The sequence below is a fragment of the Bos grunniens genome, chromosome 19, assembly GCF_055505025.1.
Source record: "Bos grunniens cultivar Pamir isolate PY7600 chromosome 19, Bosgru_T2T1.0, whole genome shotgun sequence".
Lineage (NCBI taxonomy): Eukaryota > Metazoa > Chordata > Mammalia > Artiodactyla > Bovidae > Bos > Bos grunniens.
Window position 1 is genome coordinate 517,513 of NC_141183.1, and position 22,899 is coordinate 540,411.

The window sequence follows — 22,899 nt, forward strand, 5'->3', positions numbered from 1 at the left end:
CTTCCTTGTTCTGTCTTGAGTCACGTGCTTTTGGGTCAACACTGCCACCCTGTCGGACATTGGAGCACCTCAGTGGAGACCCGAGCTGGGCTCCCCAGATGGCTCGGTGGTAAAGAGTCCACCTGCCCGTGCAGGAGACACAGGTTTGATCCTTGGGTTGGGAAGATCCCCTGGAGGAGGAAGTGACAACCCATTCTGGTATTCTTGCTGGAAAACTCCATGGACAGAGGAGCCTGGTGGGCTCCAGTCCATGGGGTCGCAAAGAGTCCGACACGACTGAGCGACTGAGCACATGGAGACTTGATGGTGAGCAGCTGAGCCTTGTGTCAGGAGGCAGGAGGGCGAGTCTTCTCCAAAGCAGACGCTCCCCTGAACGACCTACTGGACCGGCCGGTGCCCCCGTGAGAGCCAGCGGCGTGCGGGGCTGCTACGGAGGGTTCTGAGAGACAGGGTGCTGTTTTTCTCTCTCCACCCAGACAGCTCAAAAAAGAAAAAAAGAAAGGTGAAGGTGGGAGAGAGCCTTCCAGAAATAGTTACAGAAAGGCCTCTGGTCTCAGAGCCATCAGTCAGCTGAGAAAAGGAAGCTTCCCCTTGGTGATGGGCTGGGCTTCGGCTGGAAGCCGAGACAGGAGAGGCCCCCAGGAAGGTCCCACAACCCCAGCCAGGCTGTCTCTTTGGCCTCCTGAGCTTGCAAGGTCAGGAAGGTCAGAGACACCTCACTGTGCTGCTCAGGAAGTGTGTGACTGGAAGCAGTTAATTAAGCTGGGCCTCAGCTTCTGGTCTGTGAGACGGGAACCCCAGCTATATTCTGGGAGGTGTCCTGAGGACTGAAGGGGGTGGTCACATGGCAATTCCTCCAGAGCAAGAGCTGGATCAGAGTCAGCCCTTCCCCTCCTCCCTGTTTAATGATTTCCATGTGGTTTTGACCCCTCCCATCCATCCTTTTCTCCATCAGACCACAGCCTCCCGCCCCTTCCTCCAAGAAGTCCCCCTAGCCTGGCTCACATCTGTGCTCTTCCAGTTGGCTCAGCTTGTCTGGTGTTGCTCCCCTGGGGATTGTTAGTTACCCTCTTGGACTTTACTTTCCTCTTCTGTAAAATGGGCCCAGCAAATAGGACCCACCTCAGGGAGTCACCGTGGGCTTTAAAAATGCACTTGAAGAAACCAGGATGGTGCCTGGCATGCTCTCGGTGCCGTGTGTGTGCGTGTGCCTGTGTGCGGGTGTATCATCTGCGCCGTACCCTTCCTTATCTTTTGCCTTCTCCCCCGTGTCTACTGAGCCCACACTAACTCTTCTGTTCTTTAGAACCATATCATACACTGCCCTCTCCTGCCTAGAATGGGTCTTCCTGCAATGTTACTTATTGAATTAGCTTTTTATAAAAAGCGTCTGGAGGAGACAGGGGTCCTTCCTGCCTTCTCAGAGCCGCAGCGCGGCTTGCACACGCCTCTCAAGCCCAGCCCCACCCTCCCGCGCCAGGGGCTCCTCGGCGTCAGCGGTTCAGCTGCAGCACGATTTTACCCCAGAGCACACAACAGGCCAGAGGAGCGAACCCCAGGGCGTCAGCCGTTACTCAGGTGTCACCGCGGCAGCCATCGCCCCCGGTGCTGGGCTGGCGGTGAGATGGACAGCTGGGGTTCCCGCAGCAGAGGCTCGTGAAGGGCTCGGAGCCGACGCTGAACTCATTCCTGTATGCATTCCTGGTGTCGCCACCATCCGCCTGCAGACACCTCGGGAGCGTGGCCGTGACGCTGTGACGCTTCGGGTCACGACCAGCCGGGCTCCGGGCAGTCTTGGGACCCATTCCCTCATTCATTCATCCCACAGACAGGAGCTGCTGCCGTGTGCCCGCACTCTTCTAGGTGCTGGGGCCCAGCAGGGAATGGTGGACATACTTGGTTTTCTGGTAGAGCTTGCATTCTGATGGGAAAGGGCACACACGTGCACACAGACAGACACACACACGAGTGAATAATCGAGTCGGCACCATCGGAGCCCGCCGCCTACCTGTGGAACCTGATGTCACAAGCCAGGCTGGGTGAGGCTGGTGGGCAGTGGGGATGTTTGGTTTGTTTAAGGGTCATGGGGAGCCGCTGGAGGGCTTTACACAGGGAAGGGACCTGCTCAGACAAGGTCACGCCGGGTTCCGGCAGAGGGCCGTGGGGGTGTCGAGGGCGGCCTCAGGGGCCCAGGCAGGGAGACCCGTGGACGTGGGTCCCAGCGGCCAGCCTGAGGGCTTTCCCAGAGCAAGGATCTCAGCATTGGCAGCCTCGCTGTGGGCGCCCTGCGGTTGTAGGATGTTGACAGTCTCTCGTCTTTGGCCCCTGCCTACTGGACGCCCGTGCACTTGTCTCCAGACATGACGACCAGAACTGTCTCAAGACATTGCCCAAGGCCCACTGGGGACAAAGTCACCCCCGTGGGGAGTCGCGGCAAGCCCAGCGGGACTCGCTGACCAGCTGGACGCAGGCTGCAGGTGGCACGGAAAGCTGCCCACGACCAGGAGGGGCAGGAGCAGGGGGCGGGGACCACAGGCGCCCCTCAAGCTGGATGACCTGCTGAGCTGACCAGGTGGCAAGTGCCGGCCCGCCAGAGGCCGACCTGCGTCAGGGAGGTCGTAGGTCTTGGGCACCGGGCGGGGGGGGGGGGGCGGGGGGACGGCTTCCAGGGCAGCGGAGCCTCCATCTTGAGGTTAATGATGGTGAACCGAGTGCGGCCCTCCCGGGGCTCAGGCCTCCCCACGGCCTCCGCGGGGCCAGACGACCTGCCCACGTGCTCTGGCCTTGGGGTCGCCCCGAGGTCTGGCCTTTGGGCACCTGTGGTCTGGCCTAAGGGGTGCCTGCGATCTGGCCTTGGGGGCGCCTGCAGTCTGGCCTTGGGGTCGCCCTGTGACCACGAGGAAAAGTGTCTGCTCCACCGCCGAGGATGCACACGAGACTGAGGACACGAAGGGATGGTCATTGTCTTTATTCGAACACATGGGCTTCCAAACTACAGTTAATGTATCTAACAGAGCATATCATGCAAACGGAGATCAGAGGGGACAGTGTTAGAGCAATGCAGCAGTTTGCACACCCGTCTCGGCCACGATAAACCAAACGTGACCGGACAGCTGAACAGCCTTCACCCGTCATCAGTAGGTAGGTGCTCACACAGAAGGGAAACCGCACCCGCCAACCCTGCCTCCTCCACACAGATGTGGGGTCTGATTGACACAGGATGGTTTTCAATTAACGATTTAAACCTGGTGTGTCCTTCAACCCTCCCCCCACAAGACAGCAAAAGCAATGATTTGAAACGTTTCTGATCATCTATAAAAGATATTCTGAAAGACTCTAATAGAGGAGATACGAGGTGAATTTTTAGACTCAGAAGAATCACAGCCTTCGTGGATGATTTTGAATAGTCCCCTCAAGAAAAGAATCACATTTTTCCAGGGAGAGTATCAACAAAAGTCTACCAACAGTCACAGGAGTAAAACCTCCTGGAGTGAAGCTGAGGAGACAAGGACACGGTTGTTTAATCAGAAAACGCGATGCTGCCTTTTGTCTTATTTTAGAAAAATGTTCTTAGAAAGTAGACTTGATACTGTTTTCTGACAAACGGGTTTTTCTGACAAACAGGGGTCCTGTCTGCTCACACGAGAGGTGACACTGATGGGCACGTTTGCCGCTTTTCTCTGGACGTTGGAGAAGTTCTGAGCTGCCTTCTCGGGGAGACCCCAAGAACTGCACACGTTCTTACACTGCATCACTGAACTTTTCCCGAATAACTGAGACCTGGGGACCCTAGGGACGGGAGACAGAGCGGAGGAAACACCCTCTCCCAGGCCAAAAGGTGGCTGCAGAGCCTTGAGGAGCAAGAAAAGGGGCCCCAGGGACCCTCCCCCCCCCAATCCTGGAGCTACATCTGTACAGAGAACAGAAAGCTTCTTTCTCGTGGTCCAGAGTTTCCAGACTTTAGACAGTGGTCCCCACTGTCTATTAAAACATCAAGGACGTCATTCTTCCAACACGTCCCATCTGGACTTCCACTCACTGTGAGGGGGCCACCACACCCCGCTGGTGGGAGACAACCCTGCAGCGGAGTGCAGGTCGGGGCGCTCCAGATGGCCCACCCCAGCTGAGTCCTACAGGCTCCTAGTGATTGGGATCTCATGAAATCATTGGAATCATTGGGATCTTGTGAAATCTTATAAACTCTTTTTAAAATAAAATGAGTTTTATTTTAAAAACTCATTTTAAAGGAAGAATTGATTTATTAAAGTTCTCTATAAAAAAGTACAAACAGCTCAGTATATTCAGATGTCCTGTTGGAATGAACAAATTAGTTTTTCCCATAAGGTTTCAAAGTCTTTGGAGCCTGTGGGCCATGGTGTGGGTTATCATAAGGCTGTTTGATGACTGAGTTGGACACACACAATTATTAACTATCAGCTGATCACACAGATCAGAGGCACTGGGGTCCTAATCTCAGCTTTGAACCCTCCTGAGGGCCCCGACATTACAGGATTAACAGAATCGTGGCTGCGCCGTTTCTCTATGGCTGCCTTCCCCCACGTGTGACGCAGGTGACTTTTCTAACAGCAGACACAGTGTTGTTGGATGGCTGCCTCTGCCCAAACGGGAAACGGTAGGAATGCCGACAGTCACTATATTTCATAAAGTAAACCCAAGTAACTCAAGGAAAAGGTTTTAAAAGACAGCTCCCAACACTCCCTGTTAGATTCCAGCTTGGTGACTACCAGCCAGGGGACCCGTTCTCCCCTGCTCCCCGGATCCCAAGCGTCATCTCCGGTTCCCTGCCCGGTGCCAGGGCCATGAGGATGTTTCGGGCGCCTGGTGGGGGAACAGACGTGGCTGCCCCTGTGGGGCTTCGAGAAGCAGGAGGCGGTGGACGAGAAGAGGTGACTGCACCAGACGGCAGTGAGAAGGTGCCCGACACGGGATGCTTCCTTTCTGGGGCTTTAAAACCGGACGGCCCCCACTCTGCCTTCCTGCAGCTCTGAGAAAACACCCCCAGCAACACACTCAGACTTCCGCTCGGTGCCCTGGGCGTGGAGGGCGCCTGCGGAGTCCAGCGATTTTGGCCTGTCTGCCCACCCCCACCCCGGGCTGCAGGAAGCCACCGGGGAAAACGGGTGTCGGCCCACCTGCAGGACACTCGGGCCCCACCCAGAGCTGGGAGCCCCTTCACGGGGCGAGGGGCTTGGACGCTCTCGGGGCAGGAGCGGCAAACGCGCTCTCAAGCCTCCAGGAACAGCTACGCCCTCCCAGGGGCTCTTCCCCCTTCCTGGCTTCCTCCTGCTGCGGGCGTCCGTCAGTCCTTCTGCGCCCAAGCCCACCCTTGCCTGGACCCCTCGGCCCCCTCCCACGACCTCTCCTGGCCCAGAGCGCAGCAGGGGCCCTCGGGGCCCGTCCCCTGCGTCCCCGTGCCCCGCCGCAGACCGTGCTCATCCGCAGTGCACATCAACCTGGGTCCTCGCGGTCTTCCATCCGATCTTCTCAGCCCGGGTTTCTTTTTTTTTTTTTTTCCAGCCCGGGTTTCCAAAGACCTCTTCACCCTCTGATTTTCTCCCAAATTCCTGATAAGAAAGCCTAACACACCTCCCTCCGAGGACACAGCGGGCAATGACCCTGCGGGACGGTGAGCTCAGTCACGGGGGCGGACAAGCAGACGCCGCAAGAGCCATCACCCGGACCCGGGGCTCCCTGCGACCTCCTGGCCCATGCAGACCTCCTGGGAACCTCTGCGGGCAGCGCACTCCAGGTGCTTCCTCAAACCAGGCCCCTGTGGGTTTAAACAAGACGCCAAGAGGAGGGGCCACCCCCTCCCCGTGGGCCCGCAGCCTCTAAGGACCATCCCACCCCAGCGGCCGCCTCCGACAGGAAAGGGACGCGACATTCTGAACGGCCTCTGGAGCCACGGGGTCTGGACTCCCCCAGGTCCTGCTGCTGCTGGGCCCACAGGCCCCAGGGATACTGCCCGGTCCTTCCAGGGTTGCTCAGGGGCCTGACCCCTTGAGGCCTCCTCCTTATTCCAACCCTTGGCAGCTCCTCCCTGGGCTTTATTTTACCAGACCCCCATGAAGGGGGTGAATCCACAGAACGTTGGTTCAATCCACTCTGCTAACCGTCACCTACATGGTGTGTACTTTCAACAGAACTATCGTGGGATACTCAGTTTCTTAAAAAGCATCAACTTTGATCTAAATTCAGGGCACAGCCACGCACCGACACGCCCCACCACGGTGACCCTCTGCTGACCCTGATCTTCCCCGGTTTCCCCCAAGTCTGTCCTCAAGCCCATAGCCGCTCCCGCAGGGCTGGCCCCACACGGGGGTTTCCGCACGTTCAGAAAGGATGGAAGCCAGCTGGGATGTGGAGCAAGGTTCCGGAGAAAGAGGGACAACTTGGAAGCGTGTCGACCGCGGGAGGACAGAGCAGCTTCCCCGGCTCAGCACTTGCTGGGGAGCTCTCAGTCGGTCAGAGCCGCCATCCTGGACTGCCCTCCCCTCGCCGGGTGCCTGCCTAGGGACCCGTCCTGGGGTCGCTCCACTCCAGGGCAGGGTGACTGGCTCTGTTTCTTGGGTTCTCTCTATACCTGGGTCCCTTTCCATCAGACCAAATGAGGTGTGGGGGAGGATGGGCCAGACCTGCACAGACGCCCCACGGGGGCCCACAGTCCAGCAACGGTGGCCGAAGAAGCTCCTCTTTGCTGGTCTAATCTGGTCTAACCTCTTTCCTACCCACCGCCTCCTCCAATCACAAGTTCCCAGGATGGGCGAGGCCTCTCGTCTCTTAAGGCCCCTCAGGGGTGGTGTGCCAGCTGAGAATCAGGAAAGAGCCAGAACGTAAAAATGAGAAGACACGTCACTGGGAGACACTTTGGGGAACAACGGAGAACAGAGCACCCCCGTGAGGACTGACGACCACGTCCTTCGAAACACTCTTCCTGCTGTTGGCGGGCGGCTCCCGCCAGGCCCTTGCTGTGACGCTGTCTCACAGATATGCTCCCCCTGAGGCCCGGAGAGAGTGCCCGGCCTCTCGAGAGCATCCGCGGACCGCTCAGGCCTGGCCTCACTGTCTGCAGGTGCGGAGTGGATGGCAGGTTGTGCCAGGGCTGGCATGCTCCCAGGGCGTCCACGCACCCACGTTGGGAAGGGCTTCCCGCGTCACTAGCAGCAGCAAGGCTGCAGGAGAGAATGGATCAGACGAAACAAGCCTGGCCTGGGACCGTGACGACGCCACAGCGGCACCCGTGGCCTGGGCCCCCTGGAGCCGGCAGGTCCCCGCAGCCCCAGGAGGGAGAGTGACGCAGGACCAGGGCACAGATGCTGCTCGGAGGCCAAGGGCGGGAGGGGTCTCACCTCAACATTATCTCCCAGACAAAACTAAAACTTCTGTTTGCAGGTAGAATTAAGTATTTATACATATATATGCCTTATTGATCATGTAAAGTAGCCATTCACTTTCAAAATTAGATCTACTGCAATAAAAAATTAATAAAGCTGCTCTAGTGCCAAGGCAGGGCACACACAGAGCGGGGGTGCAGAAGAGGAAGCTCTGCAAGGGAAAGGAAGCTAAAACTTAATCATAGAAGCAAGTTAGAAACAAGAGCCTTCACAAATATAGCACAGTTGTGTCTTATAAAATTATTATAATACTCTCTTTATACTTGATACGATTATATCAATAATATAGATTCACTTGTTATTAAGGTTTATTATAAACATGCAAAGTTCATTGCATGATGCATTTGCAAAACATATTAAAATCCTTCCAGCAATAAAGCCTCTCTGAGCTGATATGCATCCAGGTTTCCTGACTCTGCAGCGCCAGGCATGTCACTCGACATGACACACCAGGGGACCGAAACTGTACTGCTGTTCATCTCAGCGGACGGGGACGGGGGGACTGGGTCCTGGGGCTGCGGCTGGAGCCACACTGGGTGAGCTGACTGTACATCGTACTCTCGTGGACACCACAACCGGTTCAATAAATAAGTACAAAAGGGCTGGGGTGCACGCTTCCACTCCCCAGGCAGCAGGCAGTGAAACGGCAGTGTGTGGGCGGGGTTGGCTAACAACACTGTGAGTAGTGGCATGATGGCTGATGGCACCCTGGACCAGAGTCATCTCCCGGAGATAATGAATGTCTCACACACACACACACACACACACACACACACACACACTGGTCTGTCCTTGATCTGATTTCTTGTGCTCATTTAGCGGATTCCTTAGAAGATTTGGCCTCTTAAAAAGAAATGCAAGTAGCAAAACAGTTATCAACCAAGTCAGGTACAAGATGACAAACACCCCCAACACCCATCTAGGGTTCTCTTCCTCTTTTTCTAAACCAGTGACCGCAGTAGGAGAACCATGAGCGGGTTACAACCGTCAGCGCCTGGGAGCAGTGAGCTTGCAAACTGGACTAGACTTCTCCCAGCCTCTCGGGTTCTGGGGACAGTGTCCATGGAGGCAGAGGACACAAGCGGCAGGTTTTCTGAAGTCCCCCCGACCCCCGAGTCCTGCCTCGCTCGCACTCTGGGGCCCCCATTCTTTTATTCCGAAGACGTGGTGGATGGACGTGTTTCCGGCCCCCTAGACTGTGTGGGTTCATTTGAACATCTCTGATCGGGAAATCTGGATGGTGAAAATCAACAGAGGTTTTGGGAAACACATCAAACAGTACCCAAAAAAAAAAAAAAAATGGGGCCAGAGTCTGTTTGCTTTCCAGAAAGGGTCAATCCCCCGCCAGATGTCACCTCTACGTAAAGCAGATGCTGACGTGACGTCATCTTCCGCTGAGATGACGCAGCCGAGCACGCGGGGACAACCACCCTACAGTTTTCAGGCCTCCACCTGGAACAGGGAGGGCCGAGGCCGTCAAACTCTAGGGTGGGGGTCGCTTCCCACGGCGGGGGCGGAGGCGGGGGCGGGGGCGCGGACGAGGCTTCCGCGAGGCGTCTCATACCGCGCTCTGCAGGATGGGGTGCACGAACTGGGGGTTGACGTATGAGAAGCCTTCAAAATCAGACTGGTCGATGTTAGCGATGACCAGCTGGTCGGGCGGCGTCAAGACAGGCTGCCCTCGCGTGAAGAACTTGTCAAAGTTCTCTGCTCCTTTGCCGCACTGTGGAGAGAAGAGGAAGGAGAGGTCGGTAGGGGTTCCGCCACCGACCCCGGGGGCAGCTCTCCGCGGGGCGGGCCGGGGTCTCAGGCCGGTCAGGCGTGACGAGCCCTGGAGGGTTTGCGGCCGAGCGGCTGGAGAGCCGGAGCCAGCACAGCGATCGCTCATGAGGTCACTCGCGGGTGAATCGGCCAACAGCCCGCAACCGGAAGCCAGGCGGGGGAACGGCGTGCCGGGGAGACGGCCCGGCCGCGCTAACGGACCCGGTCTCCTGTGTTCCGCCCACACTCGCCCCGCCCTTCAGAGCCACGAGGACAGACACCGCAGCTCAGGGCCACGGGTCACTCTGCCAGCTGGCAGGCCGGGACGTGGGGGAATGCGCACAGTCGCCCCTGACCTGAGAGGCTGGGGGCCTGTCCCACGTTTGGGTCTTTGCAGGTGTATTTGTAAGTTGTGTTATTCTTGTCTTCCAGCGAGGAGCTTCTGAAAACCTCAGCCCCTAAATTCATCTTCAGCCAGGACGGGATCAGCGTGGAGGCAAGACTGGCCTCTTCCTTCCCGGGCTCAGGGGATGGGGCACCTCTGCCAACCAGCAGACAGGCAGCCATGGAGCTCACTGTCTGTGGTTCTGGCCCGAGGGCGTGCGTGCCAGTGTCCCTGGAGGCAGAGTATCTATCTGCCCCGGACACCCCCGCCCCCGCTGGGGCCCAGCAGGCACTTCGTGCGCCGGGGCTGCGGGTAGAGCTGCCCTCCTGGGGCTGGGGGTCTGGGAAACACAGCAGCGTAGGCAGCGCTGCTTGGGAGCCTGACCCCCAAGTAAGAGGCCGGGGTGTCCTGCTCACACTTGGGTCCCGGATCTCAGGGCAACTCTGAGGCAGAGTGCTGGGGTGCCCTGGTGACGTGAGTGACTATCTCCTCCTACCCCGGCGGGGACCGCAGGGTGGCACGAAGCGGTCCTGAGTCCGCGGAGCTCCCGCACCCCTCACAGGGCACAGCTGAGACGTGGGGCCACCCCACGCTCCACGTTCCCAGGGAGCACAGAGCGCCTTCAGAGTGAAGGCCAGCAGACACCCACTCCCACATGCAGGGCCCACACCAGACCATTCAGAGTCCAGGCTCTTCAAGGAAGAAAGGACAGGAATTTTCTTCCTGAGACTCAATCAGGGGCCACACTTGATTCATCAGGAAAACCAACGAACAGCAACCAACCTCTGGACACTCTGGGGCCCCCACGACTGGTCGGGACAGAGATGTGGTGCGGGTGCAGTGGTCAGGAGGTGGCCCCAGACTAGCGTGTGTGCTGGACAGCCCCCTGGGCAGGCCCGAGCCCAGACTGCCTCTGCGTCCACAGCAGTGCGTCTGACACCCCAGGAAGGTGGGGGTTCGGGGCTGAAGCGCCCGGCAGCGGCTTCGGGCAGCACACACACCCCCCCGATAAGATGGGGAGCGAACACCCACCTCCCGTGGCTGCCATGAGGTCAGAGGAGCAGCTGGGGGACCCTGAGCCAGCGATCAGGTCTGACGCAGAGCCAAGACGGGCCCCACGGACGCAGGCATCCGGCGGGGACCAGGCACGCGGCTAACTCGTGAGGGGTGAATGAACTATTAATAATCTACCTCCTGCCCCACTCTGGATGGAGCACTGCCTGCCTAGTTCACTGGACATTCCTGTGTCTCCCACCCCAATCCCCGCTCTGGATCGAACTGCCCGCCTGGTTCTCTGGACGCTCTTGTCCATTTGGTAAAATCATTGAAGAGTGAAATGAATTGGGGAGGTCAGGCTGACAGGAGTGCGACAACGTCGGGAGGGGGTCGCGGGGGCCTGGGACGTGCACTCCCCTCCTGGAGCCCCACAGAGCTCAGAGTCTCTGCATCTGTGTACAGGGCTGCGGGGAAGAGCCGGCGCCTGCTCCTCGGACACTCAGCTGGGACCCCGGCCTGCGAGGGGCCAGCGACAGCACACAGCACACACGCTGGCCTCAAGCCTGCCCTTCACACCTGAGTGTCCTGGTGACAGAGAGATCAGACCCACGGGCACCAGCATGGGGATTAGGGTGAGTGTGAGTAGCTCCAAAACGCTGAGTTACAGAGCAGAACACCAAACCAAACTCAGCACAGCGGGAAGGGTGTGGAACGAAGCTGGAGGAAAGGTGGACAGCGCAGCGAGGGGAGGACACTCCCCGCGGGCGGGGACCGTCTGCCGAGGACCAGACATGGCAGTGTTGTCTCAGGGGCGGCTGTGCCTGCATCCCATGCCCTGGTCTGGGGAGCCAACCTGCACGGTGGTCCCAGCAGAGGCGGCGGGGGGCACATTGCCCGCAGTGGGGCTCAGCTCCCTGACTCTCTGTTTAGTTAAGGAACCGGTGGAAGAAACGAGCGGGCGCCTCCCGGGAGGTCCCGTCCACACCAGAGAACCGTCTGGCGAGGGGCTGGGACGCCGGGGCATCTGCGCTTCCTCAGACCAGCACGTGGAGGGCGGGGGCTCGTGCATGGCCCAGGCAAGCGGGAGCACACGCCAGGATTAGGCAGTGCGGTTAGTTTGTTCATCGCATCACCCAAGGTTCCAAGAGGTGCTCACCGAAGGCCTGGACGCCCACTGAAGCCAGTGCGTTTTGGTGCAGAAAGTCTGGAGGGGAGAACGGACAGAGGAGGGTTTGGAAGAGTCAGTGCCCGTGCAGAGGAGCCACAGGGTCACGCGAGCCACGTGGGGCACCCCTGAGGGGGACCTCCGTGCGAAGGTTCACGCACGCACGCAGCCTTCCGGAAGCTTACAGAAGCGAGTGAGCAGCAGGCGGGGTCCGTGCGGAGGGTGGTCTTACATCCTTCCCTGTGGCTGGACTGCCTCTTTCCACACACAGAGGTTGTATTTTAATGATAATTCAAAAAAGTGGACTGGGGCCTCTTTCACCTCCTGCCAACGTTCCCTGGAGATGGGCCCTGAGTCTCTGACAAAATTAAACATAACTCCTCTCCCTGCCTGCAAAGCCTCTTAGGGAAGGCCACTCCTGGTCAGGAGGTGGCTGATTTATGGGTGACTTTGCCCATAAATGGGGCTTCCCTGGTGGCTCAGACGGTGAAGAATCTGCCTGCAATGCAGGAGACGTGGGTTCAGTCCCTGGGTCAGGAAGATCCCCTGGAGAAGGAAATGGCAACCCACTCCAGTATTCTTGCCTGGAGCATCCCATGGACAGAGGAGCCTGGCAGGCTACGGTCCATGAGGTTGCAAAGAACTGGACACGACTGAGCGACTAACACTTGAACACTCTGCCCATAAACAGGCACACTGAAGGGGCGGGTTCCTGCAGCGCGAGGGCCTGCGTATCTGAGGGCAGAGGTTGCAAATTATCGCGGCCTGTATTCTCTGGCATAAAAACGCACATGCCTCCTGGTCCTTCTTCACACTAACAGCCAACTTCACGGCACTCGAGGCTGCTTCTCCAAGGAGGGCTGTTGTCCTAAGTAGCCTGGTGGGGGACCTTCCTCCAGACCACGGCCAGTGACCACAGGTCTGCAGTTTCCCCATTGCCTCTACCTCCCCGCCCCGCCCCACAGCTCCCTGGGCCTTGCAAAAGAGCTGCTTATTCATATCGATAATTATTTTAAAAGTCTCACTTCTTCACATTTCTCTTTTGAGCAGAACAGCATTTGGGAGCACAATTACCAAAGAATAGGAAGACTTCTTGCCTCCAATTAACCAGAAGATGCCGTCGTGGCCACGTTCCAGGCTTAAATCAACATCAGCACATCACCTATGGCAGATTCCAGTCCCCCAAGGCTGGTTGCGTCCCCGCGCTGTCGGCGCGGCTCTCAGAGCCTTGAGCATCTTGATTTTAATTAGCATCATTGCAGCTGGTTCCACGGCAAGGCTGTGAGAAGGAACCGCCTGCCACCGGGGAGGGCAGATGAGACGCGGTGCAGGCCCGCTTGGCACTGAGACTGATTCAGCCTCTCCAGTCCTCCTCCTCCCTGGAGGGCAGCTGCTGCTCCGTGTAAGCACCTTCTTAGAGCAGAAGACTACAGCACCGTGAGATGCCCTTGAAAGTGAAAGTGTAGTCACTCAGCCACGTCTGACTCTTTGCAACCCCCATGGACACCAAGCTCCTCTGTCCATGGGATTCTCCAGGCAAGAACAGTGGAGTGGGTTTCCATGCCCTCCTCCAGGGGATCTTCCCGACCCAGGAATTGAACTTGGGTCTTCTCCATTGCAGGCAGATTCTTATCGTCTGTGCCACCAGTGAAGTCTGAGAAGCCCTTAGTTCTAGGAAATACACATGGAATAATGTTGGTGTGAGCCTGTGGCTTTCTCTCAGGTGACTCAGAAAATACATGTGTGTGTATCCTCAGCTCCCTGCCATCACGGAGACGCAGAGGAAGGAAGACACGGGGCAGTGGTGGGAGGTTAACATTTAGGGGGTCCAGGGAAAGGGGATTCAGCAATCTCTGCAGCTCTTCTGTAAGTCTCAAGTTATGATTATTTCAAAATAAATAAAAAACACTAGAACACTGCACTAACTTGGATAGTAAAACCATCATCAGACTACCTAAACAAACTGAGGACCCTGTGAGATAAAGGACTTTGAGGCGAATCTGACTGTATGTCTTATCACCGTCCAGATGAAAGTTCTTTTCTGTTTTCCGTCTCCTTTAGATAAAATAATAACAGTAATTTCTCAAGAAAGGCCACCTGACACAGGCAGCCCTGTTCCTAAAGTTCTGTGCTCCCCCGTCAATCCTGGGTGCATCCCTCAGCATTCACTTTGTGGACTCATTTCTAGTCACCGTTCCAGTGCAGTGGGTGCTCCTGGCTGACCCGTGAATTAACTGTTCTGCTCCTTGGTGCTGGCGGGTAGGATTCAAGAAGAGAAGCACCAGTTAACTCTCTGATTGGGATATTCACATCAACTGTTATTTCTTGTAGGCAGGCTGAACAGAAACATGAACGCTGTTCTCGGGCCTTTTAGTCACATGAATAATTGTTGTTCAATCATTCAGTCTAGTCTTGGTTCTTTGTGACCCCATGGACCGCAGCAAACCAGGCTTCCCTGTCCGTCACCATCTCCTGGAGCTTGCTCAAACTCAGGTCCGTTGAGTTGGTAAAGCCATCCAACCATGAACAATAAATCAAGATAAAAGCCTACAAGATGCAAATGACACTGGAGAGTCTCAGGCTCACATGTGCTCCTGAGGGCGGCTGCAGGGATGAGGACTCGGGCCTTTCATCTTTTCAGGAAAAACAAACAGAAAGTGCTTTCCTCCTCCAGGGAGTTCTCCGGGTGCTGGCCAGGCAGGCGGCTGCACCGTCCTCTCCTGATACCTCGTTGTTTATGGATGTCACTGGGATGCAGCCCAGACCCTCTCATTTCTCATTACTAATCGGGCACGAGTCCTTTCAGGGGCAGCGTCTTCTTTAAACTCAAAAAAGGGACCTTCTTACATGAGATCTTTGGGACGCAGCCTCTTTTGATGACTCCGCTTTGTCTTTCAGATCATCAGGCAAAGCTGAGGTTCTTGCTTTGTTGTATTTCCTTTAAGAGAAAACTGAAACCAGCTTGTTTTGTACTTTTTTTCCATAAAGGAAGCTACGTGGCTGCCTTGTCTCCAGGAGACAGCATGGCAGCACAGTGTCTGGTTTTGCTTCTGCTTTGGTTTTTCCAGATAAACCAGTACACGAGGGACAGCCTGTCTCCAGGAACAGCCTCTCCGCCATCACATGGGGTCTCCCACCTTGGGGGCTGTGGGAGCAGGTGCACCCCTGAGCCTCCAGACTTGCCCCACCCTGGGGGAAATGGCCGTGGCCACTCTCCTCCCTGCCCTCGTTCACGTGAGACCCGGGACAGAGCCCAGGCCGTGCTGTACTGCAGAGCCTGCCCTTTATGCTGCTGAGAGGGCGAGTTCTGTTGCAGCCTCCTGGAGGCCCAGGGCCATCGTGAGGTGCGCCGGGCCGTGGGATTCCACATCTTCCAGGCACGTGGGTGCAGCTTCAGGGATGTAGCTTTGGGAGGAAGGAAGACGCGCACCTGGAGGTGGAGGTGGAAGACACGCACCGGGAGGACACCTGGAGACCCCGCTCCCTCCAGATGGGCTCCGTGGCGGCCCAGGGATAGAGCACCTCAACTCCGAAGGCCGCCAGTGATCCTGGAATAAGCTTTTCACTGGAGGGTCCAGAAAAAGGTAAAAATAAAACAAAGAGGAGCCTCCCAAGCTCACGTGCACAAACTTGATCTCCAGCTGCGCCCTGCAGATAACTGCAGGCACCTGAAGTCTTTCTGCTGGTATTTACAATAACCAAGACCATGATTTCACAGAGGGGCAAGTGCTATTAGCCCTTAATCCAATAAATCTCAGGGAAGTCAGCTCTGCAGCGCTTGCTATGAAAGCGATGAGCGGACTTCACCAAGACTGACAGGCGAGGCAGCCAGGGCTTTAAACGCTGCTTGGAGCACAGCTGTTCTCAAAGTCGGGCTCACTGCACAGGGAAAGGAAGAGCTGCTGGCAAAAATAAATTTGCCTGGTATTTTGTCAGCAGCAAAAGCCAGGGTGGTGCTCCTGCAGCTCTCTCTGAAATCACAACACCGCCCACAGAAGTCTCAGCTCTGCATTTTAACTATAAATGCCTCTGACCCTGTCGTTGGCTCTGGACGAGGGAACCACGTTTTCCACCGAGAAGGCTGGGGAACCACACTGCAGGGTAACGTCAGGGCCGCCGTGTCCCCTCTGAGGCCACACATCCGGCAGCCTCGACAGCACCGGGGCCTACGGGGCTTTCTGCGGGTGGGATCGGCGCTCCTGGGGCTGTTCCCGGTGCGGGAGGGCCCGTCCCCTGAGGCAAGGCCTTGCCCTGCTGCCCACAGACGCCTGCTGTAGGGATGACTGTCCGGACCGGACTTCCCGACCGGGCCCCTCCCCGCTGACGCTCTTCGGCTTTGGGACAGAAAGTCCACTGTCCTGCTCCTCCTGATCCAGCCCGCACGTGATTCTGCCTTCCGCCCTTCTGCATCTTCTCCAGCCTCGTCCTCTCCTGCGTCCACACATGCCGGCTCCCCGCACCTGGCGCTCGCACCAGCAGGCCCCTCCCTCCGCTGGCTCCTCCCCGACCCAGGCCCCGCCCCTCCCCCCGGCCCCTGCAGGTTTGGGGCTCTGCTCCATGATTCCTGCTTCTGTCGTGAGCTCTCGGGGCTGTTTCTTCACAATCGGGGGCAGCTGATCCACCCCCCTTATTAGTACTGTAACCCATGCTTGGTTAAACGCCAGCCGGGCAGCAGCAAGGCTCCAGGAATAAAGAAATAAACACACCCTGATCATGCCCACTGGAGAAGGGAATGGCAAACCACTTCAGTATTCTTGCCTTGAGAACCCCATGAACAGTATGAAAAGGCAAAATGATAGGATACTGAAAGAGGAACTCCCCAGGTCAGTAGGTGCCCAATATGCTACTGGAGATCAGTGGAGAAATAACTCCAGAAAGAATGAAGGGATGGAGTCAAAGCAAAAAGAATACCCAGTTGTAGATGTGACTGGTGATAGAAGCAAGGTCCAATGCTGTAAAGAGCAATATTGCATAGGAACCTGGAATGTCAGGTCCATGAATCAAGGCAAACTGGAAGTGGTCAAACAAGACATGGCAAGAGTGAATGTCGACATTCTAGAAATCAGCGAACTGAAATGGACTGGAATGGGTGAATTTAACTCAGATGACATTTATATCTAAGACTGCGGGTAGGAATCCCTCAGAAGAAATGGAGTAGCCATCATGGTCAACAAAAGAGTCCGAAATGCAGTACTTGGATGAAATCTCAAAAACGACAGAATGATCTCTGTTCGTTTCCAAGGCAAACCATTCAGTATCACAGTAATCCAAGTCTATGCCCCAACCAGGAACGCTGAAGAAGCTGAAGTTGAACGGTTCTATGAAGACCTACAAGACCTTTTAGAACTAACACCCAAAAAAGATGTCCTTTTCATTATAGAGGACTGGAATGCAAAAGTAGGAAGTCAAGAAACACCTGGAGTAACAGGCAAATTTGGCCTTGGAATACAGAATGAAGCAGGGCAAAGACTAATAGAGTTTTGCCAAGAGAATGCACTGGTCATAACAAACACCCTCTTCCAACAACACAAGAGAAGACTCTATACATGGACATCACCAGATGGTCAACACCGAAATCAGATTGATTATATTCTTTGCAGCCAAAGATGGAGAAGCTCTATACAGTCAGCAAAAACAAGACCAGGAGCTGACTGTGGCTCAGATCATGAACTCCTTATTGCCAAATTCAGACTTAACTTGAAGAAAGGAGGGAAAACCACTGGACCATACAGGTATGACCTAAATCAAATCCCTTATGATTATACAGTGGAAGTGAGAAATAGATTTAAGGGCCTAGATCTGATAGATAGAGTGCCTGATGAACTATGGACTGAGGTTCGTGACACTGTACAGGAGACAGGGATCAAGACCATCCCCATGGAAAAGAAATGCAAAAAAGCAAAATGGCTGTCTGGGGAGGTCTTACAAATAGCTGTGAAAAGAAGAGAAGTGAAAAGCAAAGGAGAAAAGGAAAGATATAAGCATCTGAATGCAGAGTTCCAAAGAATAGCAAGACGAGACAAGAAAGCCTTCTTTAGCAATCAATGCAAAGAAATAGAGGAAAACAACAGAATGGGAAAGACTAGAGATCTCTTCAAGAAAATTAGAGATACCAAGGGAACATGACATGCAAAGATGGGCTCGATAAAGGACAGAAATGGTATGGACCTAACAGAAGCAGAAGATATTAAGAAGAGATGGCAAGAATACACAGAAGAACTGTACAAAAAAGATCTTCATGACCCAGATAATCATGATGGTGTGATCACTGACCTAGAGCCAGACATCCTGGAATGTGAAGTCAAGTGGGCCGTAGAAAGCATCACGACGAACAAAGCTAGTGGAGGTGATAGAATTCCAGTGGAGCTATTTCAAATCCTGAAAGATGATGCTGTGAAAGTGCTGCACTCAATATGCCAGCAAATTTGGAAAACTTAGCAGTGGCCACAGGACTGGAAAAGGTCAGTTTTCATCCCAATCCCAAAGAAAGGCAATGCCAAAGAATGCTCAAACTACCGCACAATTGTACTCATCTCACACGCTAGTAAAGTAATGCTCAAAATTCTCCAAGCCAGGCTTCAGCAATATATGAACCGTGAACTTTCTGATGTTCAAGCTGGTTTTAGAAAAGGCAGAGGAACCAGAGATCAAATTGCCAACATCTGCTGGATCATGGAAAAAGCAAGAGAGTTCCAGAAAAACATCTATTTCTGCTGTACTGACTATGCCAAAGCCTTTGACTGTGTGGATCACAATAAACTGTGGAAAATTCTGAAAGAGATGGGAATACCAGACCACCTGATCTGCCTCTTGAGAAATCTGTATGCAGGTCAGGAAGCAACAGATAGAACTGGACATGGAACAACAGACTGGTTCCAAATAGGAAAAGGAGTACATCAAGGCTGTATATTGTCACCCTGCTTATTTAACTTCTTTGCAGAATAAATCATGAGGAACGCTGGACTGGAAGAAACACAAGCTGGAATCAAGATTGCCGGGAGAAATATCAACAACCTCAGATATGCAGATGACACCACCCTTATGGCAGAAAGTGAAGAGGAACTCAAAAGCCTCTTGATGAAAGTGAAAGTGAAGAGTGAAAAAGTTGGCTTAAAGCTCAACATTCGGAAAATGAAGATCATGGCACCTGGTCCCATCACTTCATGGGAAATAGATGGGGAAACAGTGGAAAAAGTGTCAGACTTTATTTTGGGGGGCTCCAAAATCACTGCAGATGGTGACTGCAGCCATGAAATTAAAAGACCCTTACTCCTTGGAAGGAAAGTTATGACCAACCTAGATAGCATATTCAAAAGCAGAGACATTACTTTGCCAACAAAGGTCCATCTAGTCAAGGCTATGGTTTTTCCTGTGGTCATGTATGGATGTGAGAGTTGGACTGTGAAGAAGGCTGAGTGCTGAAGAATTGATGCTTTTGAACTGTGGTGTTGGAGAAGACTCTTGAGAGTCCCATGGACTGCAAGGAGATCCAACCAGTCCATTCTGAAGGAGATCAGCCCTGGGATTTCTTTGGAAGGAATGATGCTAAAGCTGAAACTGCAGAACTTTGGCCACCTCATGCGAAGAGTTGACTCATTGGAAAAGACTCTGATGCTGGGAGGGATTGGGGGCAGGAGGAGAAGGGGACGACAAAGGATGAGATGGCTGGATGGCATTGCTGAGTCGATAGACGTGAGTCTGGGTGAACTGCAGGAGTTGGTGATGGACAGGGAGGCCTGGTGTGCTGCGATTCATGGGGTTGCAAAGAGTTGGACACGACTGAGTGACTGAACTGAACTGAACTGATCATGGCTCAACTGCCTAACTCCCTTCTGGGGAGTTCTGTGGGCCTGGGGAGCGACCTGCCTTCTAGGCTGCCAGAGCAAGGACCTCATGTTTCCCCCCACATCTGAGTTCGGGGCCACCATAGCCACGAGTGGGAGGCTGTGCCAAGAAATGATTTCTTCTGAAGATGAAGTGAGAACAGAGAGAAGAAGAAGATGGATATTCTGGTTGACTTGGCTGCATGTCCTCTCTTTCTGGAGTGTGACTGACAAGTAATTGCACTTTGCTCAACACGCAAGCAGGGTCAGCCCGTGTCTCTACGCTGCTGCTGCTCAGAAACCACGCTGTGAGTGGGACGCTACCCTTGGTTTCCCAGGCGGCACCGGTGGTGAAGAACGTGCCCACCAATGCGGGAGACGCAAGTGAGGCGGCTCAGTCCCTGGGTCGGGAGGATCCCCTGGAGGAGGGCATGGCAACCCACTCTAGTGTTCTTGCCTGGAGAATCCCATGGACAGAGGAGCCTGGCGGGCTGCAGTCCATGGGGTTGCAAAGAGTCGGACACGACTGCAGCAACTTAGGATGCATGCACAGGATACTGTTGTACCGGTCAGTTCAGTCGCTCAGTCGTGTCCGACTCTTTTCGACCCCATGGACTGCAGCCCACCAGGCCTCCCTGTCAATCAGCAACTCCCGGAGTTCACTCAAACTCATGTCCATTGAGTCGGTGATGCCATCCAACCATCTCATCCTCTGTCACCTCCTTCTCCTCCTGCCTTCAATCTTTCCCAGCATCAGGGTCTTTTCCAGTGAGTCAGTTCTTCGCATCAGGTGGCCAAAGTATTGGAGTTTCAGCTTCAGCCTCAGTCCTTCCAATGAATATTCAGGGCTGATTTCCTTTAGGATGGACTTGTTGGATATCCTTGCAGTCCAATGGACTCTCAAGAGTCTTCTCCAACACCTCAGTCCAAAAGCATCAATTCTTCGGTGCTCAGCTTTCTCTGTGTTCCCACTCTCACATCCATACATGATAACTGGAAAAACCATAGCTTTGACTAGACGGACCTTTGTTGGCAAAGTAACGTCTCTGCTTTTGAATATGCCGTCTAGGTTGTGTACTGTTGAATTCCTCTCGTATTTAACTTAAGAAGCCTACATAGATGTGAAAGGGGAGAGAGAAAATCCCTGACAGAATACTCCACTGAGCCCGCCTGCAGCACCCCTCATCACTGTCTTTATCCAACGTCCTCCTACGCCAGGTTCTGCAACCTGGAGGCGGATCTGCTCCCACGGGAGCTTCCTGACTCAGAGCCGGACCGGCTACAGAGAAGCTGGGTGGCAGAGACACGAGGGCCCTACTTGAAATGATGACTCAGGAGGAAGTCAACTGACCCGAGTAATTTCAGCTTTTCTTTAGTGTGTGCTAAAAATATCTTGGAAAAATAAAATCCGTGGGCTCACCAGCAGCAGTTTTATTCTTGGAGGAGAGGACACATAAGCAGATTGGATGAGAAAGCTGCTGCTCTGAGAAAGCCACAAGCCCCCCAGGGGCTACCTTAGCGCCCCGGGAGGGTCCCTGTGCAGGCTCAGGCGGCCCCTGTCGGAGAAGACAGATTCGGGCTGAACCAGCCCCATGGACGCTCCTGATGCCGCCTGTGAGCAGGGCTGCTCCCCGGCGCTCTGGGAGCCCCTCTCCCAGCTGAGATGGGGTGTGAAGATGCAGCCATGTGCAACGGGGAAAGATCCTGGGGCCAGAACACCGGAGCCGCGTCCTGGTTCCACCACCTAGCAGCTGTGTGTCCTCGAGCAAGTGAGTCAGCCTCTCTGTGCCTCAGTGTTCTGGACTGTAAACTGGGGACCATGATCGCCACCTCGCTGGGTTGTTGTGAGGGTTAAACGGACGAATTTGTAAACGAACAAGGAACAGGGCCGAGGGGAGGTCATACAGTAAGAATGGAAGCCAAGGCACCATGCTGGAGATGGGCGGACACAGTCCTTGGGGCAGGGGCCTGGCCAGGGTGCCGACCGTCCCCAGGCCCGCCGGTGGGCCGGCTGAGGCCTCCTTATGCTTTGGGGCCCGTCGGCCGAGGCCAGGCCAGGAGAGCTGCATGCACCCAAGGGGTCCTGTGAGGCCAAGACAGGAGGTCCTGCCCTGGTTCTCACATCGCATGGGGGCAGCTCTGCTGCCTACTGAGGGCATGGGGGCCACACGACTGAGGCCCACTGGGAACTGCAGAGGCCGGGGGGTCACCAGCCCCCTCCCTCCAGAAGCAAGCCCCGGGACCCCAGGAAGAAGGGCCGGGCACCAACTCACCACTTTGGGCTTGAAGGGTGGCTGGATCTCGCGGTTCTCCAGCTTCTCCCAGTCGATCCTCCGGAAGAAGGCATGCTCCCGCACGTCCCGCTCGCCCTCGGGCCCGCAGCCCAGCCGCTTCCCGGGGTGCTTGGTCATCAGCTAGAGGTGGGGGAGAAAGAGGCTCTCGCGTGGGACAGGGCAACACGGGGGCTGCCGTGCAGTCCCGGACTGTGTACCGATCCCCGCGGACAGCCGAGCCGGAGCGCTCTCACCAAAGTAAAAAAGGTGATGCAAGGTGACGGCTGAGCGGCGTCGGCCGCGGGAGCCCTTTCACACCGTGCGACGGTCAGACCAGCACACTGAGGCCTGAAACACGCGCTACGATCAGTACAACGGAAAAAAGACAGGAGCAAACAGGTCCACCGGAACAACGCTGGGGTGGGTGGGCGCCCTCTGGCTGCTCTGCGCCCAGATCCCCAGATCGAGAGCCCCTAGGCCGCAACTAAGACCCGGCACAGCCAAATAACAAGCTTGTTAAAGGCACAGTCGCTGCACCTGGTGTGTGCTCGAGGTGTTGCAGGCCAGCATCACATGCCTGCTTGCTGCCTGGACCAAAATGCTCTGAACCCAAGACTCATGGTTCACAAAAGCACACGCTGTCACAAAAAAGGCGCCACCTGAAACCTGGGGGCGTGGGCACGTGGCCCCCCAGGATGCCTCTGAGACGTGCCAGGAGGCATCTCCGGCCTGTGACTCACCCCTTTGCAGATGGACACGGCCTCCTTGGACAAGGACTTGGGGTACGAGACGTTGTGCTCCATGATGGACTGGAACAGCTCGTCCTCGTCCTCGCCGTCGAACGGAGGCTGGTGCGGAAAAGAGGGGGAGGGGGCGACTTAGGCTGAGAGGCTCACCCCTCGGGCCCGCAGATGCCGCTCAGCGCCAGGGAACAGCTGGCTCCTTGCACACGCGGGCTGCACACTCGCAGGCTGATTACTTTTAATTAGGTTGGTGGTTGAGTGTGTTTTCCATTTTTTCCTCTGTCCCTTTAATTATCTTGCCCTGGGCAACCCCAAAAATCTTTAGGGAAAATGCTTTT

At 55.4% G+C, this 22,899-nt stretch overlaps 1 protein-coding gene across 7 annotated transcripts in view; it reads right to left on the reverse strand.

Moving 5' to 3' along the window:
* Positions 1-2,953: 2,953 nt before the first annotated feature.
* Positions 2,954-22,899, reverse strand: part of PRKCA (protein kinase C alpha) — a 301,651-nt gene continuing 281,705 nt past the window's right edge. For 2 of the 7 annotated variants that reach the window (XM_086355747.1, XM_086355741.1), the window contains 5 exons: positions 22,559-22,666; positions 21,819-21,959; positions 11,714-11,761; positions 8,980-9,138; positions 2,954-8,867 (listed from right to left, as the gene is read on the reverse strand). In XM_086355747.1, the coding sequence (XP_086211873.1) occupies positions 8,856-8,867; positions 8,980-9,138; positions 11,714-11,761; positions 21,819-21,959; positions 22,559-22,666 (468 nt within the window). In that variant the 3' untranslated portion in view covers positions 2,954-8,855. Of the gene's footprint in view, positions 9,139-11,713; positions 11,762-20,961; positions 21,380-21,818; positions 21,960-22,558; positions 22,667-22,899 lie in introns of those variants that run through there. The other 5 variants (XM_086355748.1, XM_086355746.1, XM_086355743.1 and 2 more) reach the window with 4 other exon arrangements.